This window comes from Elephantulus edwardii, unplaced genomic scaffold (genome assembly GCF_000299155.1).
Source record: "Elephantulus edwardii isolate Elephantulus edwardi_28Jun2011 unplaced genomic scaffold, EleEdw1.0 scaffold00007, whole genome shotgun sequence".
Taxonomy (NCBI): Eukaryota; Metazoa; Chordata; class Mammalia; order Macroscelidea; family Macroscelididae; genus Elephantulus; species Elephantulus edwardii.
Genome location: NW_006399757.1, coordinates 31,918,519 through 31,940,083, shown reverse-complemented (window position 1 = coordinate 31,940,083; position 21,565 = coordinate 31,918,519). Strand labels below are relative to the sequence as shown.

Genomic DNA, 21,565 nt, shown 5'->3' with positions numbered 1-21,565 from the left:
ATCACTTGTTATGCATCAGAGAGTTGGACAATGACCAAGGAGGATAGAAGGAGAATTGGTGCCTTTGAGCTGTGGTGCTGGAGAATGGTATTGAGAGTACCATGGACTGCTAGGAAAACAAACAGATTCGTCCTGGAAAGGGTTAAACCGGGCGGCTCCTTAGAGGCAAGGATTCTGAGGCTCCGTCTAACATACTTTGGACATGTTGTGAGGAGAGACGAGTCCTTGGAGAGGGACATCATGCTTGGGAGGGTAGAGGGACAGCACAGGAGGGGAAGGCCCTCTATGATTCCGTGACTGGGGTAATTGGGATGGGAGTGTGAGAGACAGTGTGATTGGCACAGGACAAAGCAGAGTTTAGGGCTGTTGTACATCGGGTTGCTATGAGTTGCAAGTGACTTGACAGCACACAACAACAACTTAAATGTATGATCATGTTTATTGTCAATGCCACTGATTCTACTCCAATTTATAGCAGCTTCCATGTACGTGGGAAAGCTCTGTCCAATATCTGCCATCTTCACAATCACTTCTGTTAAGGGTTAAGCCCTTAGTCATGGAGTCAATCCATCTAATGCATGGTCTTCCCCTCTTTCACTGACCCTCTACTTTCCCAAGCATGAAGCCCCTCTCCAGATACTAGCCTCTCTTGATACTATGCCCAAAGCATATCCTTATTTCTAAGGAACGTTTCCTATATTTCTTCCAATGCAAATTTATCTGGAATTATTTTTTAAGTTCATAATATATTCAATATTCTTTGCCAGCATCACAGCCCAAAGCTATAAAGTCTCTTTTTTTACCTTCCTTATTAATTATTTACCTTTTGCATGTATATGAAGCAACTGAAAATACCATGGTTTGGATCAGGCACACCTTAGTCTTTCGTGTTACATTGTTGCTCTTCTGCACTTCAGAGAACACCTCTTAAAATGTGTTTTTGTTGTTGTAATGTGCTGTGTGGTCAACTATGACTCACAATGACCCTATGAACAATAGCTCTGAACCTTGCTCTGTCCTGAGCTATCTTTGACACACCTGCCCGAAGTATATGAAAAGGAGTCTCAAAATCATTACCTCCATGGAGCAAACTAGTTTCACCCTCTCTAGGACAGAACTGTTTCTTCTCTTGGCAGTCCCCATTCAATACTCTTCTCCAGCACTACAGCTCAAAGGTGTCAATGATTCTTCTGTCATCCTTAGTCACTGTTTAGCTCTTAGATGCATAGTAAGCAATTTACAACACCATGGCTTGGATCGGGTTCATCTTAGTCTCTAGACTGACATCATTGCTCTTTAGAACGCTAGAGAGGTTCCTGACAGCAGACTTTCCTAAAGCAATTCATCTGTTGATCTCTTAATTCCTGCTGCTAAATGTGTGGATCTGAGCAAGCTAAAATTGTTACCAACCTCAATCTCTATCATGATGCTACCAACTTCTTTGCTTGATGTTGAGCTTCACTCCAAATTGAAGACTGCAGTCCTCAAACTTTTGTAGCAAATGTTTCAAGTCCTCCGTTTCAGCAAGCAAGGTTGTGCTGTCTGCACAATACAGGTTATTGAGTCTTCCTCCAATCCTGAAGCCATATTTTTCTTCATAAAGTCCAGCCTCCTGAATTATCTATTCTATATATAGATTGAAAATATATGGACAAGATACATCCTTGACACCCTTTTTTTTTTATTTTGAGCCATGCAGTATTCCCTTACTCTGCTCATACAACAGCTCTCTGGTCTAGGTACAGACTTTATTCACATGAGAACAAGCAAATGTTCTGAATTCCATTTCTTGTCACTGTTAGCCAAAATGTCTTGTGATCTGCACAGTCAAATGCTTTTGCATAGTCAATAAAGCACAAATATACATCCTTCTGGTACTCTGCCTTTAGCCAAGATACATTTGACATTGACAATGATATTCCTAGTGACATGGCCTCTTCTAAACCTAGCTTGTATTTGTGGCAGTTCTCAGTCTATGTTCTAGTTATTTTGGGATAACCTTCAGCAAGATTCTGCTTGCATGTGATTTTGTTCAATAATTAGAGAGTACCTCTTAAAATAGATCTTTAAGTATCTCTTAAAGATATATTGTACAACTTCAAAACTAGTAAAGAAGAAAAAATTGAAGAGGACAGATGTTTTCTTGACAAGGGTGATTCTAATAAGTAAATAAGACACAGAAAAAGTAGAGCAAGTATAAAGCAGAAAAATAAACTTTTAGGGAAAACCATTTCTAGATGCAAAGAGGTTGAGAATTTATCAACAGAAATACTATTTTTAAAAAAAGTTCAACAATCAGGAAACTAGTAACATAACTTCAGTATAAATCAGAAATTGTCAGAACTCAATGGGAAGAATTCAATACCTTAATACCACACAATTAAAAAAAAAAATACTGGACACTCAAACTTGACATTGAGTTGGCACTGACTCAGAGCTGACCCTGAGGCTGTTAATCACACAGGAAGATATTGCCCATCTTCCTCCCTGAGGAGCTTCTAGTGGACTTGAGGTACCAGAGGGTTGTGGCATTTGGGACAACAGCAGAACTCTCTCTTGACTAGGCCATCAGAGTTCTCACACAATTAATTAGCTTGTTCTACAGAGCTTGGGAGCTCTGGCATTCTAGTGACAAGAAGCTGCATTACAATCCTGAAGTCAAGTTGTTCAAATCCCACTAGCTGCTGCACAGGAGAAGGATGGACAATCTCCCCCCATACAATTAACTGCTTCTGAAAACCTGCTGGGGGTTCAGCTCCAACTCAATGGTACAACAACAACAACTGAGCTTAAAATTGTCTACATATTTTACACTATTCAAATAATGCATACAACATTTGCGAAAACAATTTATGAGGCCATTCAACAAATTGTGAGCTATCTTATAGCTCAGTCTGTATGGAGTCTTGTTGGTAACCCAAAGGTGGTTACCACTACTGTTGGGGCTGCCGCTATTGTTTTAACCATCTTTCAGATCCAATTCCCACCCAAAATTGCAGCCAGAAAACTTGCACTGCTATGCCTGTGGATAGTCGTTCTGCTAACCAAAGATTCTGCAGCTCTAGTAGTTCAAATCTACCAGCATCTCCTCAGGAGAGAGATCGCTAGTCTTGTTCCTTTTGCCTTAGAAACCCAGCGAGAGTATGCTATGAGCCAGAACTGACTTGATAGCAGTGAGGTTGAATATTCCTGAAATGTTGACTAATATTTGAACATTAATACTTTGAGAGAGGAAAGGCTGCTGTCTATTTGTAATGCTGTTCTTTCTGCTGTGGAGAGGTCAAAACAAGAACATTATGTAAGAATGCCCTCCTTTGTCTAACACTTTACATTTTAAGAAAGGGTTTTATATGTTCTAACCTGTTTAATCCTCCTAACAGCCTTACAAGCTGAAGAGTATTATTCCTTTTAATTGGTGGAAGAAAGTGAAGCCCAAGAGATTAAACTGATCAAGATCAGGGACTATTAAAGGGGTATTCAGGGGCTCAGATACTTATCTTCTCACTCTGAAGTCTTGACTTCCCAAAACATAGAAATAGTTGTCAACTTCCTATGAACTTTGCATTTAAAATGCCCCAGGAGTTACACTTGTTCAACTGAATAAAGAAGATAAGATATCTCCATACTTTCTCATGACCAAGGAATAAGTACTAAATTTACGTGTTACATATGTGACATCCACTTCCTAAACAACATGCCTCCAGAAACTATGCACTTTGATAAATGTCAGTAATTGTAGAGGAGCTTCAGGCCTTTTGTTCATAGGGTCACTATCAGTCATGCTAGACTCAAAGGTAAACAACACAACAATCTTACTAGTATGTTTGTGACTTCGTATCATATTCTCTTTGTCAACCTTGATCATCTTTAAATTCTGATTTGCTATTTTTCTTTTTGGACTTTAATGTCTAAATATATCTTTTAACTTGGAGATGAGATGAGATGGAGTTTCCTCCAAAGCACATTCTTTTAGATTGTGGCTATTTAAATTTTAACCAAAAGGGGTTTTTTTGTCTGATTGCCATAGAAAGAAATAGGTAGGTGGTTCTTCTATGTCTTGTTGTTTTGCAAAAACTGTTTTACTTTGGCTCTTAAATTTCACTTTGTATTGCCTTCCTTGGAGTGGATGGCTAATGTAAATGGTAGAAAGCTGGCAATGGAGCATCACAGGCCTTAGTAGGTTCTCCTAGAACAAACAGGGACCTCCTTGTTGTTCTTGGCATGCAGCTAGCATTAATTGTCCCTTGAAGCTTGCCGTAGGTCAGTCAACTCTTGCTGGGAGCAAGCCACATCACATTTCTTAACTGATCACAAATAATACCTTCAGAAGCAATACATAATTAGTAGCTCACTATTAACAACAACAACATTGTAGGTTTTCAGTAAAATACCTTGAAATTGTGCACTCCTCAATGCTACCTGGTAAATCCTCACTGAAGGGTTGAACATAGAACCTTGAAAGAGATGGTTCCTCTTTCCCTCATGAGGTAAACACAATGGACATGTGAATTGACCTATTCATTTACCTCGCACATTTGGAAATGAGATCTCCAACTGCATCCCTGTGAAACTCTTTGGATGCACTCACTCCACATTAAAGTGTTTACAACATTTTGGTAGTTTATTCTCTGTGTTTTACTATAAAATTGGTCAAGTTTCCATGAGCTGAAAGAATAGAAAAAGTACATACTTTTACTGAGAAAAGAAATTGATTATGGCTTGGGCACCTCATCAAGGCCTTTCCCTTTGGCATATACAGTCTGTTGCCTCAATTCTCATGGGTAACATTTATTAATACCTGTTCTGTGCTAGAAACTATGCATAGAACTTCAAGTATAATCCACGCTTGAGTTTTTATTTTATATTCTTAAAAACCAGTCCTTTTTACAACAACAAAAGATTTAGAAATGGAAGGAAAGTAGAAGTGCCTAGAAGCAATCTGACCAAAGCGTCACTGACTGAACCATTTGAACCTCAGTCTCCTCAGCCTTGTGACAGAAGAACAAGGTCGTGCCCAGCCACCACTCCAGAGCTTCAAAAGGGATCACAGCAGAAGGTCCTTGAAAAGGGGGACACTCTGACCAAAACTCAGACATGAAAAAATGTCCTGAGCTAGTGGTATTACAAAGACGTGAAAACCTAGAACTGTGGCTCAGTTTTCAGCCCAACAATAGGCCTATAATGTCAATAGTAACACCAGGGAGGTACCCACTTCTTACAAACACCAAACATACAAGATTAAAATGGAAGCAACTGCCCAGAAATAAAGCTCAGGAGGCAAGAAAGAGAATAGAATTAATAGGAACAAGAATCATAGGGAAGAGTGTGGTTACATTGTAAGTGTTGTAATTAATGTCACAAAAGCAAATGTGTATTAATTGTTTAGTACCAGCAAGTTGGAGCTGTCTCATAACTGACCCTCCAGCAGTTTTTCAGAGGCTACAAATTACATAGGAGGAGATCGCCCATATTTCTCCTATGGAACAGCTGGGAGATTCAAACTACCTGCCTTTTGGTTAGCAGCACAGCTCTTTACCCACTAGGCTACCAAGAATTCCAAGTATATGAACAGAAAATTAATTTGTAAATGTCACTCAAATCATTGTTTTTAAAAACGAAATAAAAAGATATTAAAGGGGGGGAAAGCAGTGGCCCGTGTCATTTAACCTATTTTCTGTGTAAAACTGTACTTAAAAAAATTACTTGCATGAAGTCAATTCTGTCTCATGGAGGCGTTAAGATCCTCCACATGCCTGTCAAGGCTGTGATCCTCAGAAGCAGATCACGGAGTCTTTCTTCCAAGGTACCTCTGGGGGGATTCAAAGCACTACGTTGCATTCACACAATGGAATACTATACAGCACGCAGGAGCAATGACTTTGTAAATTATTGCCTAACTTTGGAGGGACTGGAGAGCATTATGCTGAGTGAATGAACTCAGTCCCGTAAGGACAAATACAGTATAAAACCATTACTGTAGAATGAGTATAAGGGTCCAAGAGGGATGAGAGAGGCTGGAAGCAGATGGATGTGGTTGTGCAGGGGTAGGGAGGGATTAATCATGGGGTTGTACAATTTGTTGGGTGGGGGAATGAGGGAAATTCAAAGAATTGTTCTTGAAAACACTGCATTTAAACAGATTAGGGAGAGAACAGTTTAAAAGTGATTTATGATTGGTTATTATGGTCATGACAAGAGTCAAGAATGAAGGCTGCACCCTGGAGTGCACTGGGGTTGGGGGGGGACTGTATACCAATGAAAGAATTTACTTTTCAAAAGAGAAGAGCGAACTGAGGGAGGGGGTGGGCAGTAAGAAAAATGTAACAATGAATGAATGGAAATCCAAAATCTCTGTAAATGTTCATTAAAATTAATAAAATTTAAAAAAACAATGTATTTGAATTTAGTAAATAAACTAGTAGAAAATTGGGGGGAAAACCCAAACCCCAAACCACCAACCTTTCAGTAAGAAGTCAGTTGGTGCCACAAAAGGCACTGCCAAAATTGTCCCTACCTCCCTCAAATCAATTAGGGTCTCACTCTTCAAATAAAAAAATTTTCAGAATTAGCCTTGCAAACTCCTCTCAGTGTATTACACACTTTTATCATAGTCTTTTTCCCCAGGGAAGGATACAAATTTTCATATTATACTCCATGCATTTCAGAACAACTATTGTATTTCTTTCAACTTTAAACTTTTGTGTGATTTCAACAAATAATGTTGTTTTGTACTGTCAAGTGGGAACCAACCCAGAGCTGAACTTCTAGTGGGTTTTCAGAAACAGTTAATCACAGGGGAAGAGATTGCCCTTCGTGCTCCCCACCAAGCAGCTGGTGGATTCGAACCATGTGCCTTTGGGATTACAGCACAGCTTCTTGCCATTAGGCCCCCCAAGTTCGTTCTGTTACAATTTCTGTGTGATTTCAACAAGTAAGAACTATAATAGTAAACTTTTTGTGAACATCCTTTCCAAGATTGTTTTTAATGCTCCACACTTTGCTTTCAACTTCAAATGTTACTCAGTTCTCTCACATTCCATGAAAGGGTGGAAAAAAACCCAAATAGGTATTATTTTTAATTATGAAAATATACCCAAACGAAACTCAATGGCAAATGATATGTAGCTGTCTTTGGAAAAAGACTTCACTTTGGAAAAGTTGGAGGAACAGAGAAAGAGAGGAAGATCTTTAAAAAGATAGATTTACACTGTGACAGTGGGCTCAGAGATTGTGAGGATGGAACAGGGATAGCACAAGATTCAGATCTGTTGTTGTTCATAGGGTTGTTGTGAGTTGCCGACCCAGTGGCATCTAACAATGACAACAGCTCAAAATAGCTTCAAGTTAAAAATGAGGCACACTTTTCCAATGATCCTTAAAATATAAAGAATATTATGAGGGCAAGTTTGTTTTTACAGAGAAAATTAATTTTATAAAGACCAACTAACAATTTATTCTAGCATCAGGGGATTTTCAACAAAGTATTTTTCAAACCATTTACCCTATCATGGATAAGACAATAAATATTTATTGAACGTCTATTTTGTCTCTCAATTTAATAAGTAATACAAACTATGTACATATCTTTTTTTTAAAAGGGGGAGTTCTGGTGGCATATTCCATAGGAAAATATACTTACTACTAATGCAAAGGCCATGCTCTGGTGGTTCAAATCCCCAGTAGGTCTGTAGGAGAAAGATGAGCAAACTCCTCCCATAACTTTGGAAACCCAATGAAGGATCAGCTGAGAGTTGGTTCACCTTCTTCAAGCCTTATGGCAATTGTTGTTGTTGTTATGTGCCGTCGAGTCATTTGCGACTCATAGCGACCCTATGTACAACGGCCCTAAACCCTGCTCTATCCTGTGCCAATCGCATTGCCTCTGACACACCCATCCCAATTACACCAGTCACTGAATCAGTCCACTCATAGAGGGTCTTCCCCTCCTGCGCTGTCCCTCCACCCTACCAAGCATGATGTCCTTCTCCAAGGACCGGTCTCTCCTCACAACATGTCCAAAGTATGTCAGACGAAGTCCCAGCATCCTTGCCTCCAAGGATTATCCTGGTTTAACCCTCTCCGGGATGAATCTGTCTTCTTGGCAGTCCATGGTACATTCAATACTCTTCTCCAGCACCACAGCTCAAATGCATCAATGGATCATATACCAAAGCACTTTACATTTGTTAAGTACATGAGATAAGGTGAACATATGAAAAAATATAATTCTACCCAAAAATATATAATAGCTCTTCTTATGCTCCACGTATTTCTTAAGACCTGATTTGTTCTCTAAATAGTGCTGCCTTCTTAAGAAACTTGATTCTGAATTTTTAATTTATTCTAATTGTGTCCTTAAAGATAAGAATCTAAAGGCATTTTACCTGAATTAACTACAAATTATTGTGATAGCTCTGTAAATCAGAAAGCTGAACAATAACTAGGGATGAAAGAAGGAGAATTGATACCTTTGAGCAGTGGTACTGGAGAAGAGTATTGAACACACCCTGGACTTCTAGGAGAACAAAACAGGTTCGTCCCAGAGAGGGTGAAACCAGTCTGCTCCTTGGAGGCAAAGATTCTGAAGCTTCGTCTGACATACTTTGGACATGTTTGTTGCAAGAATGGCCAAGTCCTTGAAGAGGGACATCATGCTTGGGAGGGTGGTGGGACAGTGCAAGAGAAGAAGACCCTTAAGACGGGTTGATTGAATCACTGGGGTAGTGGGCGTAGGTGTGTCAGACAATAAGGTGGGCACAGGATAGAGCAGGGTTTAGAGTTGTACATAGGGTCATGATGAGTTGCAAGCGACTCACTGGCACATAACAAGAACTGTAAATCGAGTTGAAATGCTGTGCTTTCTTTGACTCTCATTAAGATGGATCCTTGTTTTCTGTTATACTTCAGAGTCACCAGACATTGGACCTTCCCTGGTGATTCACACCACTGTCCCTTTTGGAGTGAAATACTTAGAACACAGCACTGAGGATGTGCAGGAGTTAATCTTCAAGCAACTGCAAAAGATTTTGCCAGATTTGCCACGGCCGATTGGTGTCAAGTGCCAAAAGTGGAGATTTTCACAGGTAATCAAAAGAGCTCAGTGGTGTGAGTACAACTATTAAAACAACAGAATTTACTTTTTATCCTTTGCCACTTAGTAGCAAAAAGTGTATTCTTTGGAGTAAATATGTAAATGCCTAACATGTAAGTGACAAAGTTCTCCATACTATATTGTCCTTTTAGTTTTCAACAATGTCTTTACATTTTTCTCAACCTTTTGTTCAAATTCCAATACTTCAAGACTGATACTCTGAAAATCTCTGGCTTCTTATGAAGATGTAGCAGAATGTGTACATAAAATGCACCTGTTTCTCTGAGGTGTTTGGAAATCAGAACTGTGGTTAGATAGAAACCTTTATAGCCTCCTGCATTTTTTGCAGTATGTCAGATTAACCTTGCAAGTGTGTTTGTCTAGAATAATTGTCATGTTTATCAAGTTCCCTGTTTGGTTTTGACTGCTGTCAGCAGTGGTATTCGAGACAGAAAGGCAAACCCGCATGCAACAGCAGGTTGAGAGGGTTTTCAGTGAAATCTATGGATGATTCTATCCGTTCAAGATCAAAGGTTTTCATACAAAATCAATATTGACTTTTCTGAAAATCTCTGATTCCAAAAGAAGTTTGTAAGGATTCATAGAAAATGTCTTTTGATGTAAAAATTCAATTTTTAAATCATTTGGGACAATGGAGCAAAAAGTAGAAGAAGCAGTGATTTTTTTTCCCCTGAGATTTCTGGGCCTGCTCATTAACTAGTTTCCTATGAAGGAAACTCTGGTTGCCTAGTGGGTAAGGAATTGTGCTGCCATCCTAAACGAAGGTGGTTGGGATCCACCCACCACCCTTTTACGAGGACAGTTGACAGTCTCCTCTCATGAAGTTTTACAGCCTCTGAAAGCCCATGGGAAAGTCATCTATGAGTCGATTCCAATTTGATGGTCCATAACAACATGTACTGGATGAAACACTTGACTGTTAGTCATAAAGTCAGCAGTTCAAACCTACTAGCTTCTCAAATAGGAGAAAGATGTGGCGGGCAGTCTGTTTCTACAAAGATTTATAGCCTTGGAAATCTTATATGGGGCCATTCGACTCTGCCCTAGAGGGTCACTCTGAGTTGGAATCTGTTCTACCACAGAAGGCATTACATAGCCATCACAGCCAATTAGGAAAAAGGTTGTATGGGAAATCATAGCTGATCTTGTGTATTTTAAAGGGCTTTCCCATATCAGAGGAAATTGTAAAATATTTCCTAAAGTAATGCAGTGTGCTTATGTGTTTATTCACATCTTCAGTTAAATTATCCTCTGAACCTTTAGGGAAAATATTTACTTAAAGATGTCATGGTTATTTTAGAAAAGGTTTCTTTTCCCTTTTACAAGCTTTGAAAAAAATCTCAATAGCTAATGTTTTTTAATGGAGACTTGGTGGGGTGGTGTGGAATGTCTTGAGCAGTTAATGAATATGTCATTGGTCTGAACGTGCCAGCCACTCTCTAGGAGAAAGGTGAACAATTTCTTCTCATAAAGATTTACAGTCTCAAAACCCAATGCAACATTGCTATGAGGAGAATTCATTTCAGTGACAAGGAGTTAATGTCTTTCAATTAAATTTAATACAATTTCATGTTCTTTTGAAAAAGAAGGGAAATCATCTTGGTTTGATTTCAAGTTATATGTATTACATAGCAACTCACACTTTCCTGAGAAGAAGGAGGAATTGAAGAGAATTCCTGCTGTTCTTTTCTCATAATTTATTGATAAACTGAAAAAAAGATTACCTTTTAAGAAGTAACTGTATTTTAATGTGTTAACAAAGGTTTGTCCTAAACCGAAAAATGACTTCCTGTTCAAAGTTGTGCAAGGTTAAAAAAAGGTAATACAAAATCTTTGAACACAATGTACTTCCTAACCCTCGCAATGATTTTTATTATAGTTTGGATATACTATACTCCTTTGAAATTACCCTGGTAATATTTACAGCTCTGTAGTCAACAAGCCTAAAACCGTCAAAAGGAAATAAGTTTTCATTTCTTTCATGAAAGTTTCCTTTTTCACTATGTACACACTTAAGTGCCTTGAGCATCATTTAATGTAGAACTTTATAACATTGTCATTATTAATAGCAGAGATCTTACCTATATTGTGTTTGACCTTTTTCTTTTTTCTTATGCAAATGACAAGCTCTCTGCAAAAGGAGTACAGGAGATCCAAGGACTTAACAGCATTTAAGTTCTGGTAGTTAATTTTCAATGCCCATTTTCAAGAAAATGTTTCTCCAATGCTTTTAAAAGCCCCACCTTGCCTATATGCTCAAAACACCAGAACTTCTTGCTGGTGGGTCTAACCAATTCATAGCTGACTGGCCTGCCAGTAGATTTTCAGAGGCTGTAAATCACATCAGAGGAGATTGTCCTTTATCCCACAGCACAGATGGTGGATTCGAACCGTCAGAGAGGCACTGCCTTTGTGTTAGCGTGCCATCCCTCCACTTTCCCAAGCATGATGTCCCTCTCCAAGGACGAGTCCCTCCTTGCAACATGCCCTAAGTATGTCAGACAAAGCTTCAAAATCCTTGACTCTAAGGAGCACTCCAGCTTCACCTTCTCCAGGACAAACCTGTCTGTTCTCCTAGCAGTCCACGGTATATTCAATACTCTTCTCCAGCACCACAACTCAAAGGCATCAATTCTCTTTCCATCATCCCTATTCACTGTCCAACTCTCTGATGCATAGCACGTAATTGTGAAGACTATAGCCTGGATCAGGTGCACCTTAGTCTCCAGCCTGACGTCGTTGCTCTTCAATACTCTTGAGAGGTCCCTCACAGCTGACTTTCCCAATGCAATTCGTCTCTTGATTTCCTGGCTGCTGTTATCAATAGTGTTGACTGTGGAACCAAGTAAACTAAAACTGTTAACTATCTCAATCTTTTCACCATCCAAACTGATGCTGCCAATTGGCCCAGTGGCGAGAATCTTTGTTTTCTTGATGTTAAGCTTCAATCCATATTGAAGGCTGCAGTCAATATAAAATCTTTTCCCTTTCTTTTCCAGTGCATGCAACCTACCTTCCATACATTCATGGATGAATATGATCTAATACTGTGTTTAAAGTGGAAGGACAGACGGTGTGGGACCAAGGACAGAGAATAAAGAGGAAAAGTCAACTGATTTTTAAGTTTTCCCCCTTTCTAGCTAGAGATACAGTTCCACTGCCAGCAAACCTACCCCAGCATTCCCTCTGTATTTTACACCAGCTCTCGTGCCACTCTCTTCTTTTCCACGCAAACCTCCGATCCTCCTACACTCCACTACCTTCTGTTTCTTTCCATTCTCTTAGAAGTAAAAAATGAATCCAAACCCTTACTGTTATGTAAGCCTAACGAGACCACAGCCAGAGCATTGTTACCTCCGCCCTGGGTCATGGTGGATGATGTTAGAAGCAGAATCAGGCAGAACTGAGGACAGGTAGGACAGAAGGGATGTTGAGAAAAAGCTCATGATAGAATGTTAAGTCATCAGAATCGGGGAACAGACAGCATTAGATATAGTGCCTCAGACCTGACATGCACAGATTAGACTGTCCCCAAGGTAGTGTCTTTGGTGCATAAGTGAAGAGCGACCACCCACATCATCCTTCTGGCTCAGACTCATGCCCAGAAGTACATCAGACTGAAGACAGCCGACTACAATGAGAGACGGCACATGCCTTTCCAAACACCTTCTACCCTTGCTTCTGAGAGTGTTCCATCTTACTTTTCAAGATGTACCCCCTAATAAACTTCTCTCTTCTCTCAACTATGTGCTCAAACCAAGACTTGATTCATGCTGGATTTCTTCTTTCTGAGTAGAGCATCACCAGGCTAAACCCAGGGACTCATCATTCACTGATCTGTCTTTCTCTTGCCCTTCACCCGACTCAGTTCTTTGACCAGTCAAAGCAGGGCTGAATTTGGGCACTCAGTGAGTCAGGTGTGATTCCCCATCCCAGCTCTCAAGCTTGATTCATATTCTCTTCATCCTCTCGTTCACTTCTGTCTCTCCTTTTTCTTCATCTTGTGTGATCATTACACTGATCATTACTGCGACACCCAGAATCTTCAAAGATTGGAGGAAAGATGAGAAAGAAAGGGAAATAGCAATAATGATCCCAGAACCACTAGGCGATTCGAATGTGGGATCTCATTTATGATTTTACTGGTTTTAAGCAACTATAGAGCGAGAGCAGTTCCTGAGTGATTTAAACGGTTAACACTCTCAGTGGCTAACCAGAGGGTGCAAATTCATTGGGTGGCACCGAAGAAGAAAGGGCTGGCAATTTATTTCCAAAAAAATCAGCCCTTGAAAACCCTCTGTAACCAAGTTCTACTCAGACACACACAGGGAGGCCATGGGTATGAACCAACGTGGGGAGGAAAAATCCTCAAAGTAACTGCTTTCAAGTCAATTTAGCCCCATAGCAACTCACCATGAACATCCCAGTGTGTAAATCTGAATGGGAAGAAACCACCCATCTTTCTCCCCTGGGGATTCACTGGTCAATTTGAACGACCACAGTCAACTCATTCTCCCACAGACAAGGACACCAGAGCTTCCTACTAACACACAGGTAACTTCTTAAATATGGGTTTTTTAACAGTGAGAAAATGAAGCTTCAAAGAAATTAGCCTCTCAGAATCTCATGGCTAAAGGTGGCAAAACCCTGTTTCTCTGACCCTCTAGCCCATCTTTGTTGCTTGCTCTCAGTACCCTTTGCTTATTATACGAAATCTCCACATTCTCACTGGCTTAAAACTACATATATTTATTATCTGATGATTGTGAAGGTCAAAAGTTCCAGTCAGGTTTTGCCCAAGGCTGTGTTCCTTTCTGAAGGCCCTGAGGAGAACCTGTTTCCTTGCCTTTTAGAGTTTCTGGAGACCGCTCCCATTCTCTACCTCATGCTGATCCTCTTCCATTGTTTGAGTCCTTCTCACACTAGACTAGTCTGACCTCTGTGGCCTAGTTCTCTTGTGTTTAAGGACCCTGCAAGTATGCTGACATACCAAGAGGGGACAACCTTTTAATTTGTAATTCTAATTCCAATGATCTTTCTTTACCTCTCTCTCTCTCCTTCCTTCAGTGATATTGTGTTGACTATCCCCTATTGTATATTGCCTTCTTCATCACCCATCAGATTTGCCAATTTATTGCAACATAGTCCTCAATTAATTTACACATTTAACAGTATTTGGTAATTTAACACATTTATGCCATGAGTCATTTCCTGGCATGAAATGGCCACAAGAGTCTTCCTGCCTCTCTACTATTAGTTTGATGTGACTTTGGGACAACCAAAACAAGCTCTTTAGGATGAATGGTCTGAGGTATAATGCAATCCATCAACGACATAGCAGATGTCACTACTAAGCATTCCATCGACTAATCTCCCACCTCTGTCACTGGCACCTAACTAACTAGTTCTTTCCATTTATTATAAGGTAGTAACATGAACGAGATCAACAGCTGAGAAATCCTAATTCTAATCATTGAATTAAGGATGTATTGTCACTTTAATTGATGTTTACATAGACAAATGTTTTACCTTTGCACAAAATTCATATTATGTAAACTAATAAATTTTTTAACCCACATGAACTTAATGAAGTAATTTTTGTCAAGTCCTCCTGGGATTTACTATGCCATGTTTTCAATATCACACTTTTTCAGAAGAACTAATTGTTTTAAACAGCCAAACAGCCCTGCTTTATAGGAGACATTAGGAAGGAGTCTGTGTCTTGTAGTCTTGGACAAATGTTATATTCATTCTGCATTCAATAACACTACTTAAAACTGGATGATGGCTATTTTTATATAGAGTGGACATCCTAAGAGAACTGGCCCTACTTCGTAACTATCCTATAAAGAGTATATTAGTCTACTAGATCTACTTAAAGTAGATGCCGTATTATATATACTGTACAACTCAGTTGGCAAGGAATGATTTTACACACAGTATTAATATGTACACATATACATTCAGTACACGTTGAGTGAACGTCTGTGTGCCATAGAGTGTATTACATTCTAAGGATTCAAGGCATTATCCTTCAAGGAACTTCTCATTCAAAAGATTAAGACAATCCAAGAAAAGATAATCTGTAAGATTAGTGTGCTGTAAGAAAGCACATGAACTCTGTGCACAGTATAGCCATTAGGAAATAGTCCAAAATACCTACATAAAAATGTGCCACTTAAGCTAAATTTTATACCATGAGGAAGTCAGACAGGCAAAGGGAATGATATGTTCCAACATGTACCCTTTCCCAGAGGCAAGACTGCGACCCATGGTGCATTTGCAGAATGGCTATGCTTCAGTTAGGCTGAAAGGTAGGATGTTAACTGGAAAATGGAAAGCGGGATACATGAGCTGGATGCAGCACTTCAAGGCCCTTGTTGGCATGCTTGATATGTCTAGACAGTAGCTTATAGTTCAGGTCAGTTATGGACTTATCACTGCTTTCGGGGGGGGGGGTGGCGGGGGATCACCGTTATAATCACAAGGAAAAGTCATTGAAGTAGACTGGTTCTATTTTAGATTCCCTTGTTCTTTCCCTTTACCTTGGATTTGCCATCATCTGTTATAACACTACTGCAAATTCTTATAGTTCACATTATCATGTAATTAAGAAGGCTACACACATACACACACACCCCAGGCCATTTCAGCCTAACTGAACTACTGACTACACACAAACACACTCTTTCCTCTTGCTCTTCCTCCGAATCATCAAAACCTCACTGCTCTGTGTCAGTTCCAACACCTGGTAACAGATTAGAATGTCTAAGGCTGTATTGTTAACAGAAAGCAGCGGGCTTCCTCCAGCAGAGCAGCTGCTCCATTCTAAACACTGACCTTTTGGTTAGCAGCTGAGAACTTAACCAGCATTTCCCCTACTTCCTCCAAAGGCTTTTTAACTAGTGCTTTGAAACGTCTCATTTTACTGCTGGTAATTGTTTGAATTCTCACTTTTCACCAATGATGACGCATTGTTACGCCATTATTCCTTTTGCTATTGTCAGCCAGAAATAATAATAGTTAACATTTATATTCTGATTTTAGAAAGTGCTGTTAGAGATGTTTTCATTGGTCTTAACGGTCTTGAGAGGCCAGGAAGTTAATAGTATCTTTGCTTTAAATGAATAGGCTGCAGTTTATGAGAAATGTTTTGGCTAAATCGACATAACTAAGAATAACGAGCAATGTAGAAATTTGGACTTGTCATTTCAAATTTGAAAATGCATGTTTCATACCATGCACAAAACTTAACTAGAGATGGATTATAATTGTAAACTAATTAAAGTTTTGAACATACAGTCTAAAAAGCATACAACTTCAGGTGAGAGCATGTGAGAAGATCCTTATGATCTTGAGGTTAGCAATCATTCAGAAAACACAGAAAAGCAGAAAACATAAGAATGTATAGATTAAACTTGAACAAAATTAAAAAGTACCTTTGAAAATAAAAAAGAAAATATTTATAAAACATTGACAAAACCATCAGAAGATAGGAAGAACACTAGCTCTATAGACTTTATAGGATACTCTAAGCTCTATAGGAAGTTGGCCTAGTAGCAGGAAGCTGTGCTGCAATCGCAGAGGCACACAGTTCAAAGCCACCAGCTAATCTGTGGGAGAAGGATGGGTAGTCTCCACCCATGTGACTAATTGCCTCTGAAAACCCACAGGAGGGTCCTCTGTGGATTGGTTCTGACTCCATAGTACACAGCAACAACTCTATAATAGTATTTTTTTTTGGTATGGGTAGAATGCTTTAAAAGATACTTCACTGAAGGGGAGCTCTCGTGGCCTAATGGCAAGAAGTTGCACTACAATCCCAGAGGTGTGCGGTTCGAATCCACCAAATGTTCTGCTGGAGAAACAGGGAAAATCTCCTCCTGTGTACCAATTAGATCTGATTTAATGGTACACACAAAAAAAGGTCATAAAATTTAAAAAAATTAAAAAATATGTCACCAAAGAAGATATGCTGATGGCAAATAAATACACTAACAAAGGTATGAAATATCACTCTAATCATTAGAAAAAATGCCAATGAAAACTTCATCAGGATATCATGGCATACCAAATATTGTTAAGAGTCATCGAGCCCATTACAACTCATAACAACCCTATGAACAATAGTTCTGAACCCTACCCCATCTGGAGTCAATCTCACCATCTCTGACCCCATTGCTGCTTTATCAGTCCATATCATCCAGGGCCTTCCTTTCCATCCTTGCAAGCATGATGTCCTCCTCCAAGGACTAGTCCCTCCTGGCAATAAGCCCAATGTATGTAAGACAGAATTTCAAAATCCTTGTCTCCAAGTAGCAACCTGGTTTGACCCTCCCCAGAACAGACCTATTTGTTCTCTTGACAGATTATGCTATTTTCAATACTCTTCTCCAGCACAACTCCTCAAAGACATCAATTCTTCTGACATCCTTAGTCATTGTCCAGCTCTCCAAAGCATAGCAAGTAATTGTAAAGACCATGGCTGCATCAGGTGGACCTTGGTCTCTAAACTAACATTGTTGCTCCTTAGCACTCTAGAGAGGTCCCCTACAGCAGAATTTCCCAAAGCAGCTCATCTTTTGATTTCCTGACTGGTGATGCCAGGAGTATTGGTTGTGGATTTGAGCAAGATGAAAATGTTAATAATCTCACTCTCTTCTCCATCTATCACAATGCTGCCATTTGGCCTGGTGATGAGAATCTTTATTTATTAATGTTGAGATGCAATCCATATTTAAGGCTGTAGTCCTTGATCTTCTGCAGCAAATGCTTCAAGTCCTCCCCAGTTTCAGCAAGCAAGGTTGTGTCATCTGCCTACCACAGGTTGTTGATGAGGCTTCCTCCAATCTTGATAACATTCTTCTTCATGAAGTCCAGCTTCCTAAATTATCTGTTCCACATATAGATTGAAAAGAAAATGGAAGGAGTACACAGAGTCATTGTACCAAAAAGAATTGGCTAGCACAGAAGAATTTCATGAAACAGCATATGACCAAGGAGGACTGGTGTTGAAAGAAGAAATTCAAGCTGCTCAATAAATTGGCAAGAAGGCTCCAGGAATTCATGAAATACCAGTTGATATATTTCAACAAACAGGTAGAGATATCTGGATATGGTTACCAGGTTGTGCCAAAAAATCTGGAGGACAGCTACCTGGCCAAATGACTGGAAGAAATCCATATTTATTACCATTCCCCAAGAAGGTGACCAACAGAGTGTAGAATTTATTAAACAATATCACTAATATCACACTCAAGCAAAATCTTGAAGATTATCCAACAATGACTGAAACAGTACATCTACAGAGAACTGCCAGAAATACAACGTGGGTTTAGAAGCAGCCATGACACTAGGGATATCATTGTCAATTCCAGATGGATCTTGACTACAAGAAAAAGATCATTAGAAGAATGTCTATTTGTGTTTCATTCACTATGCAAGGGCGTTTAACTATGAAGATCATAACAAATTGTGGCTAACACTGAGAAAAATGGGAACCCCTGAACACTTGATTATGTTCATGCAAAACCTATACTTAAACCAGAAAGCAATTGTTTAAAGAGAACAGGAACTACTGCACGGTTCAAAAGAAAGGTGTGTCTCAGGGATGCATCCTGCATTCATACCTTTTCAGTCTATATGTAGAACAGATCATTCAGGAGATTGGACATGCCAACTAGAATAGCTCAGATGAAAAATTTAGAATATACCAAATATTGGACAGGACATGGAGCAATTGAACTCTCCCACATTGCTATTGACAATGCAAAATGGCATAACTACAGAAAACAGTTCAATAGTTTCTTTCTAAGTCAAATACACATTATTTTGCCTAGCTACACTCTTTTAGGTATTTTCTCAGAAAGTTGAAGACATGTTGTTGTTAAGTGCTGTTGAGTCATAGGCGACTCAGCGACACCATGAAAGTCCTCAACACTTGCGTGACTTTCATCCCTGCTCCAGGTTCATAGGGTTTTCGGAGGCAAACTATTTATGGAAGTGGATGCCACTCCTGCTTCCAAAGTTGAAGACATAGGTCCCCATAAAAACTTGTATTTAAATTTTACTCATAATTCTTTAAACTGGCAAGAATTTAAATATTCATTACCCAGTAAGTAGATAAATAAATCATGGTATGTTTGTAAATGAAACACACACATGTAACTGCCAGTAGTTATTACTCAGTAATAAATAAGATGTGTCTGATACAGGCCATGGTCTTTGAAATCACTTGTTGAAATCAGAGAGTTGGACAATGATCAAGGAGGATAGAAGGAGAATTGATGCCTTTGAGCTGTGGTGCTGGAGAAGAGTATTGAGAGTACCATGGACTGCTAGGAAAACAAACAGATTCATCCCCGAAAGGGTTAAACCAGGTGGCTCCTTGGAGGCAAGGATTCTGAGGCTCTGTCTAACATACTTTGGACATTTTGTAAGGAGAGACCGGTCCTTAGAGAAGGACATCATGTTTGGAAGGGTGGAAGGACAGCGCAGGAGGGGAAGGCCCTCTATGAAGTGGATTGATTCAGTGGCTGGGATAATCAGGATGGGAGTGTCAGAAACAGTGCGATTGGCACAGGATAGAGCAGGATTTAGGGCTGCTGTACATAGAGTCACTATGAGTCGCAAGCAATTCGACAGCACTTAACAACAACAACTAGTGGATATAGTAATGTGAATGAATCTCAGAAACATTTACATCAATGAAGCCAAATTCAAAAGCTATAGACTATTCAAAAGCTATAGACTATATTCTCTTCTTAATTAATATTCTGTAAAAGGCAAACATACAGTAAATAACACATTTGTTTTCAGGGGCTATAGTTTAGGCAAGAATATTAACAAAGGGAACCAAGATAATTTTGAGAAGACAATTACATTCTTTGGTATGTTTTCTGTGGCAGTGACTACATGATTATGTTTGTCATTATTAAGACCTTTGGAGTCTTTATGCATTGTTTACATTTATAGAGTTGTACACATAATTTTTTAAAAAACCCATTGTGTTTTTTTATCTTCCACAACTAGCACTCTGAGGAACACAAGAGTTGACACTCCTATTTTCAAATTACCTATAGTCTTCTTTGTCACAATTTCATAGCCCAGATGAAAAGCAGTTGGACCTATTAAACATGCTTAAGAACCAGGAAGAAATGTTAATGTCCATGCTTCTGGGCCTTCAAGATGAAGAATGATTAGATCAATCGAAATTAAGTTCCCATTCCAGAAAAAGAAAATAGAGTGTAGCAATTATCCAACAATATCACTAATATCATATGCAAGTAAAATCTTGCTAAGGATTATTTGAAAATGGCTAGGTCAGTACAATCACGGGAAATTTCTAGAAGTCCAACATAGAGTTAAGAGACCATGGAAAAAGTGACGCCATTGTTAATGTCAGATGGATCTTGGCTGAAAGCTGAGAAACCAGCAGAATGTTGATGGTTTATTGACTATAAAAAGGCTTGGTGGACTGTGTGGATCATAATAAATGATGGCTAACATTAAGAAGGAGTATCCCAGAAAACTAAACTGTGCTCATATGAAATCTACCCACAGACCAAGACACTGTTGTCTGTTCACTCTGTGTGCGGAGGAAAGAATTTGAGAAGTTGAGCTTATGAATAAGAATGTGGTGTAAGGATGGAAGAAAAAAACCCAAAAACCATTGGTATTCAGATGATGTAGCCTTGCTTTCATAAAGTGAAGATTTGACCCATTTAACTGAATATCAAAGCCTACAGCCTTCAAAATGGATTGATCTCCCATCAGGAAAACAAAAGTCCTCACTCCTGGACCAGTTGTTGCTGAGTATTGTCAAATGGGAAGCAACCCAAAGCAGATTTTCATAGGCAGCAAGTTACACAGGTTTCCCATCTTTCTCTCTTGGAGCAGTTGGTGGATTAGAACTGTGTACCTTTGAGGTGCCTTTGAGCTGTGGTGCTGGAGAAGAGTATTGAGGGTACTGTGGACTGCTAGGAAAACAAACAATCATCCCAGAAAGGGTTAAACTGGGTGGCTCCTTGGAAGCAAGGATTCTGAGACTCCGTCTAACATACTTTGGACATGTTGTAAGGAGGGACCGGTCCTTGGACAGGGACATCATGTTTGGGAGCGTGGAGGGACAGCGCAGGAGGGGAAGGCCCTCTATGAGGTGAATTGCTTTAGTGACTGGGGTAATCGGGATGGGTGTGTCAGAGACAGTGCAATTGGCACAGGACAGAACAGAGTTTAGGGCTGTTGTACATAGGGTCGCTGTGAGTCGCAAGTGACTCGACAGCACATAACAACAGCCTTCAGGTTGCCAGTGCAATTCCTTACCACTAAGCCACTAGAGATCCCTAATGGACCAATTGGTAATATGATAATAGAGAAAAAAAATTGCAGTTGTCAACAATTTAATTTTACTTAGATCCACATTTAAACACCCATATTAACAGCAGTCAAGAT

At 39.4% G+C, this 21,565-nt stretch overlaps 1 protein-coding gene across 1 annotated transcript in view; it reads left to right on the top strand.

Moving 5' to 3' along the window:
* Nucleotides 1-21,565, top strand: part of RNLS (renalase, FAD-dependent amine oxidase) — a 394,216-nt gene that overhangs the window by 354,373 nt on the left and 18,278 nt on the right. The window contains exon 6 of the mRNA XM_006880318.1: nucleotides 8,908-9,083. Within this exon, the coding sequence (XP_006880380.1) occupies nucleotides 8,908-9,083 (176 nt within the window). The remainder of the gene's footprint in view (nucleotides 1-8,907; nucleotides 9,084-21,565) is intronic.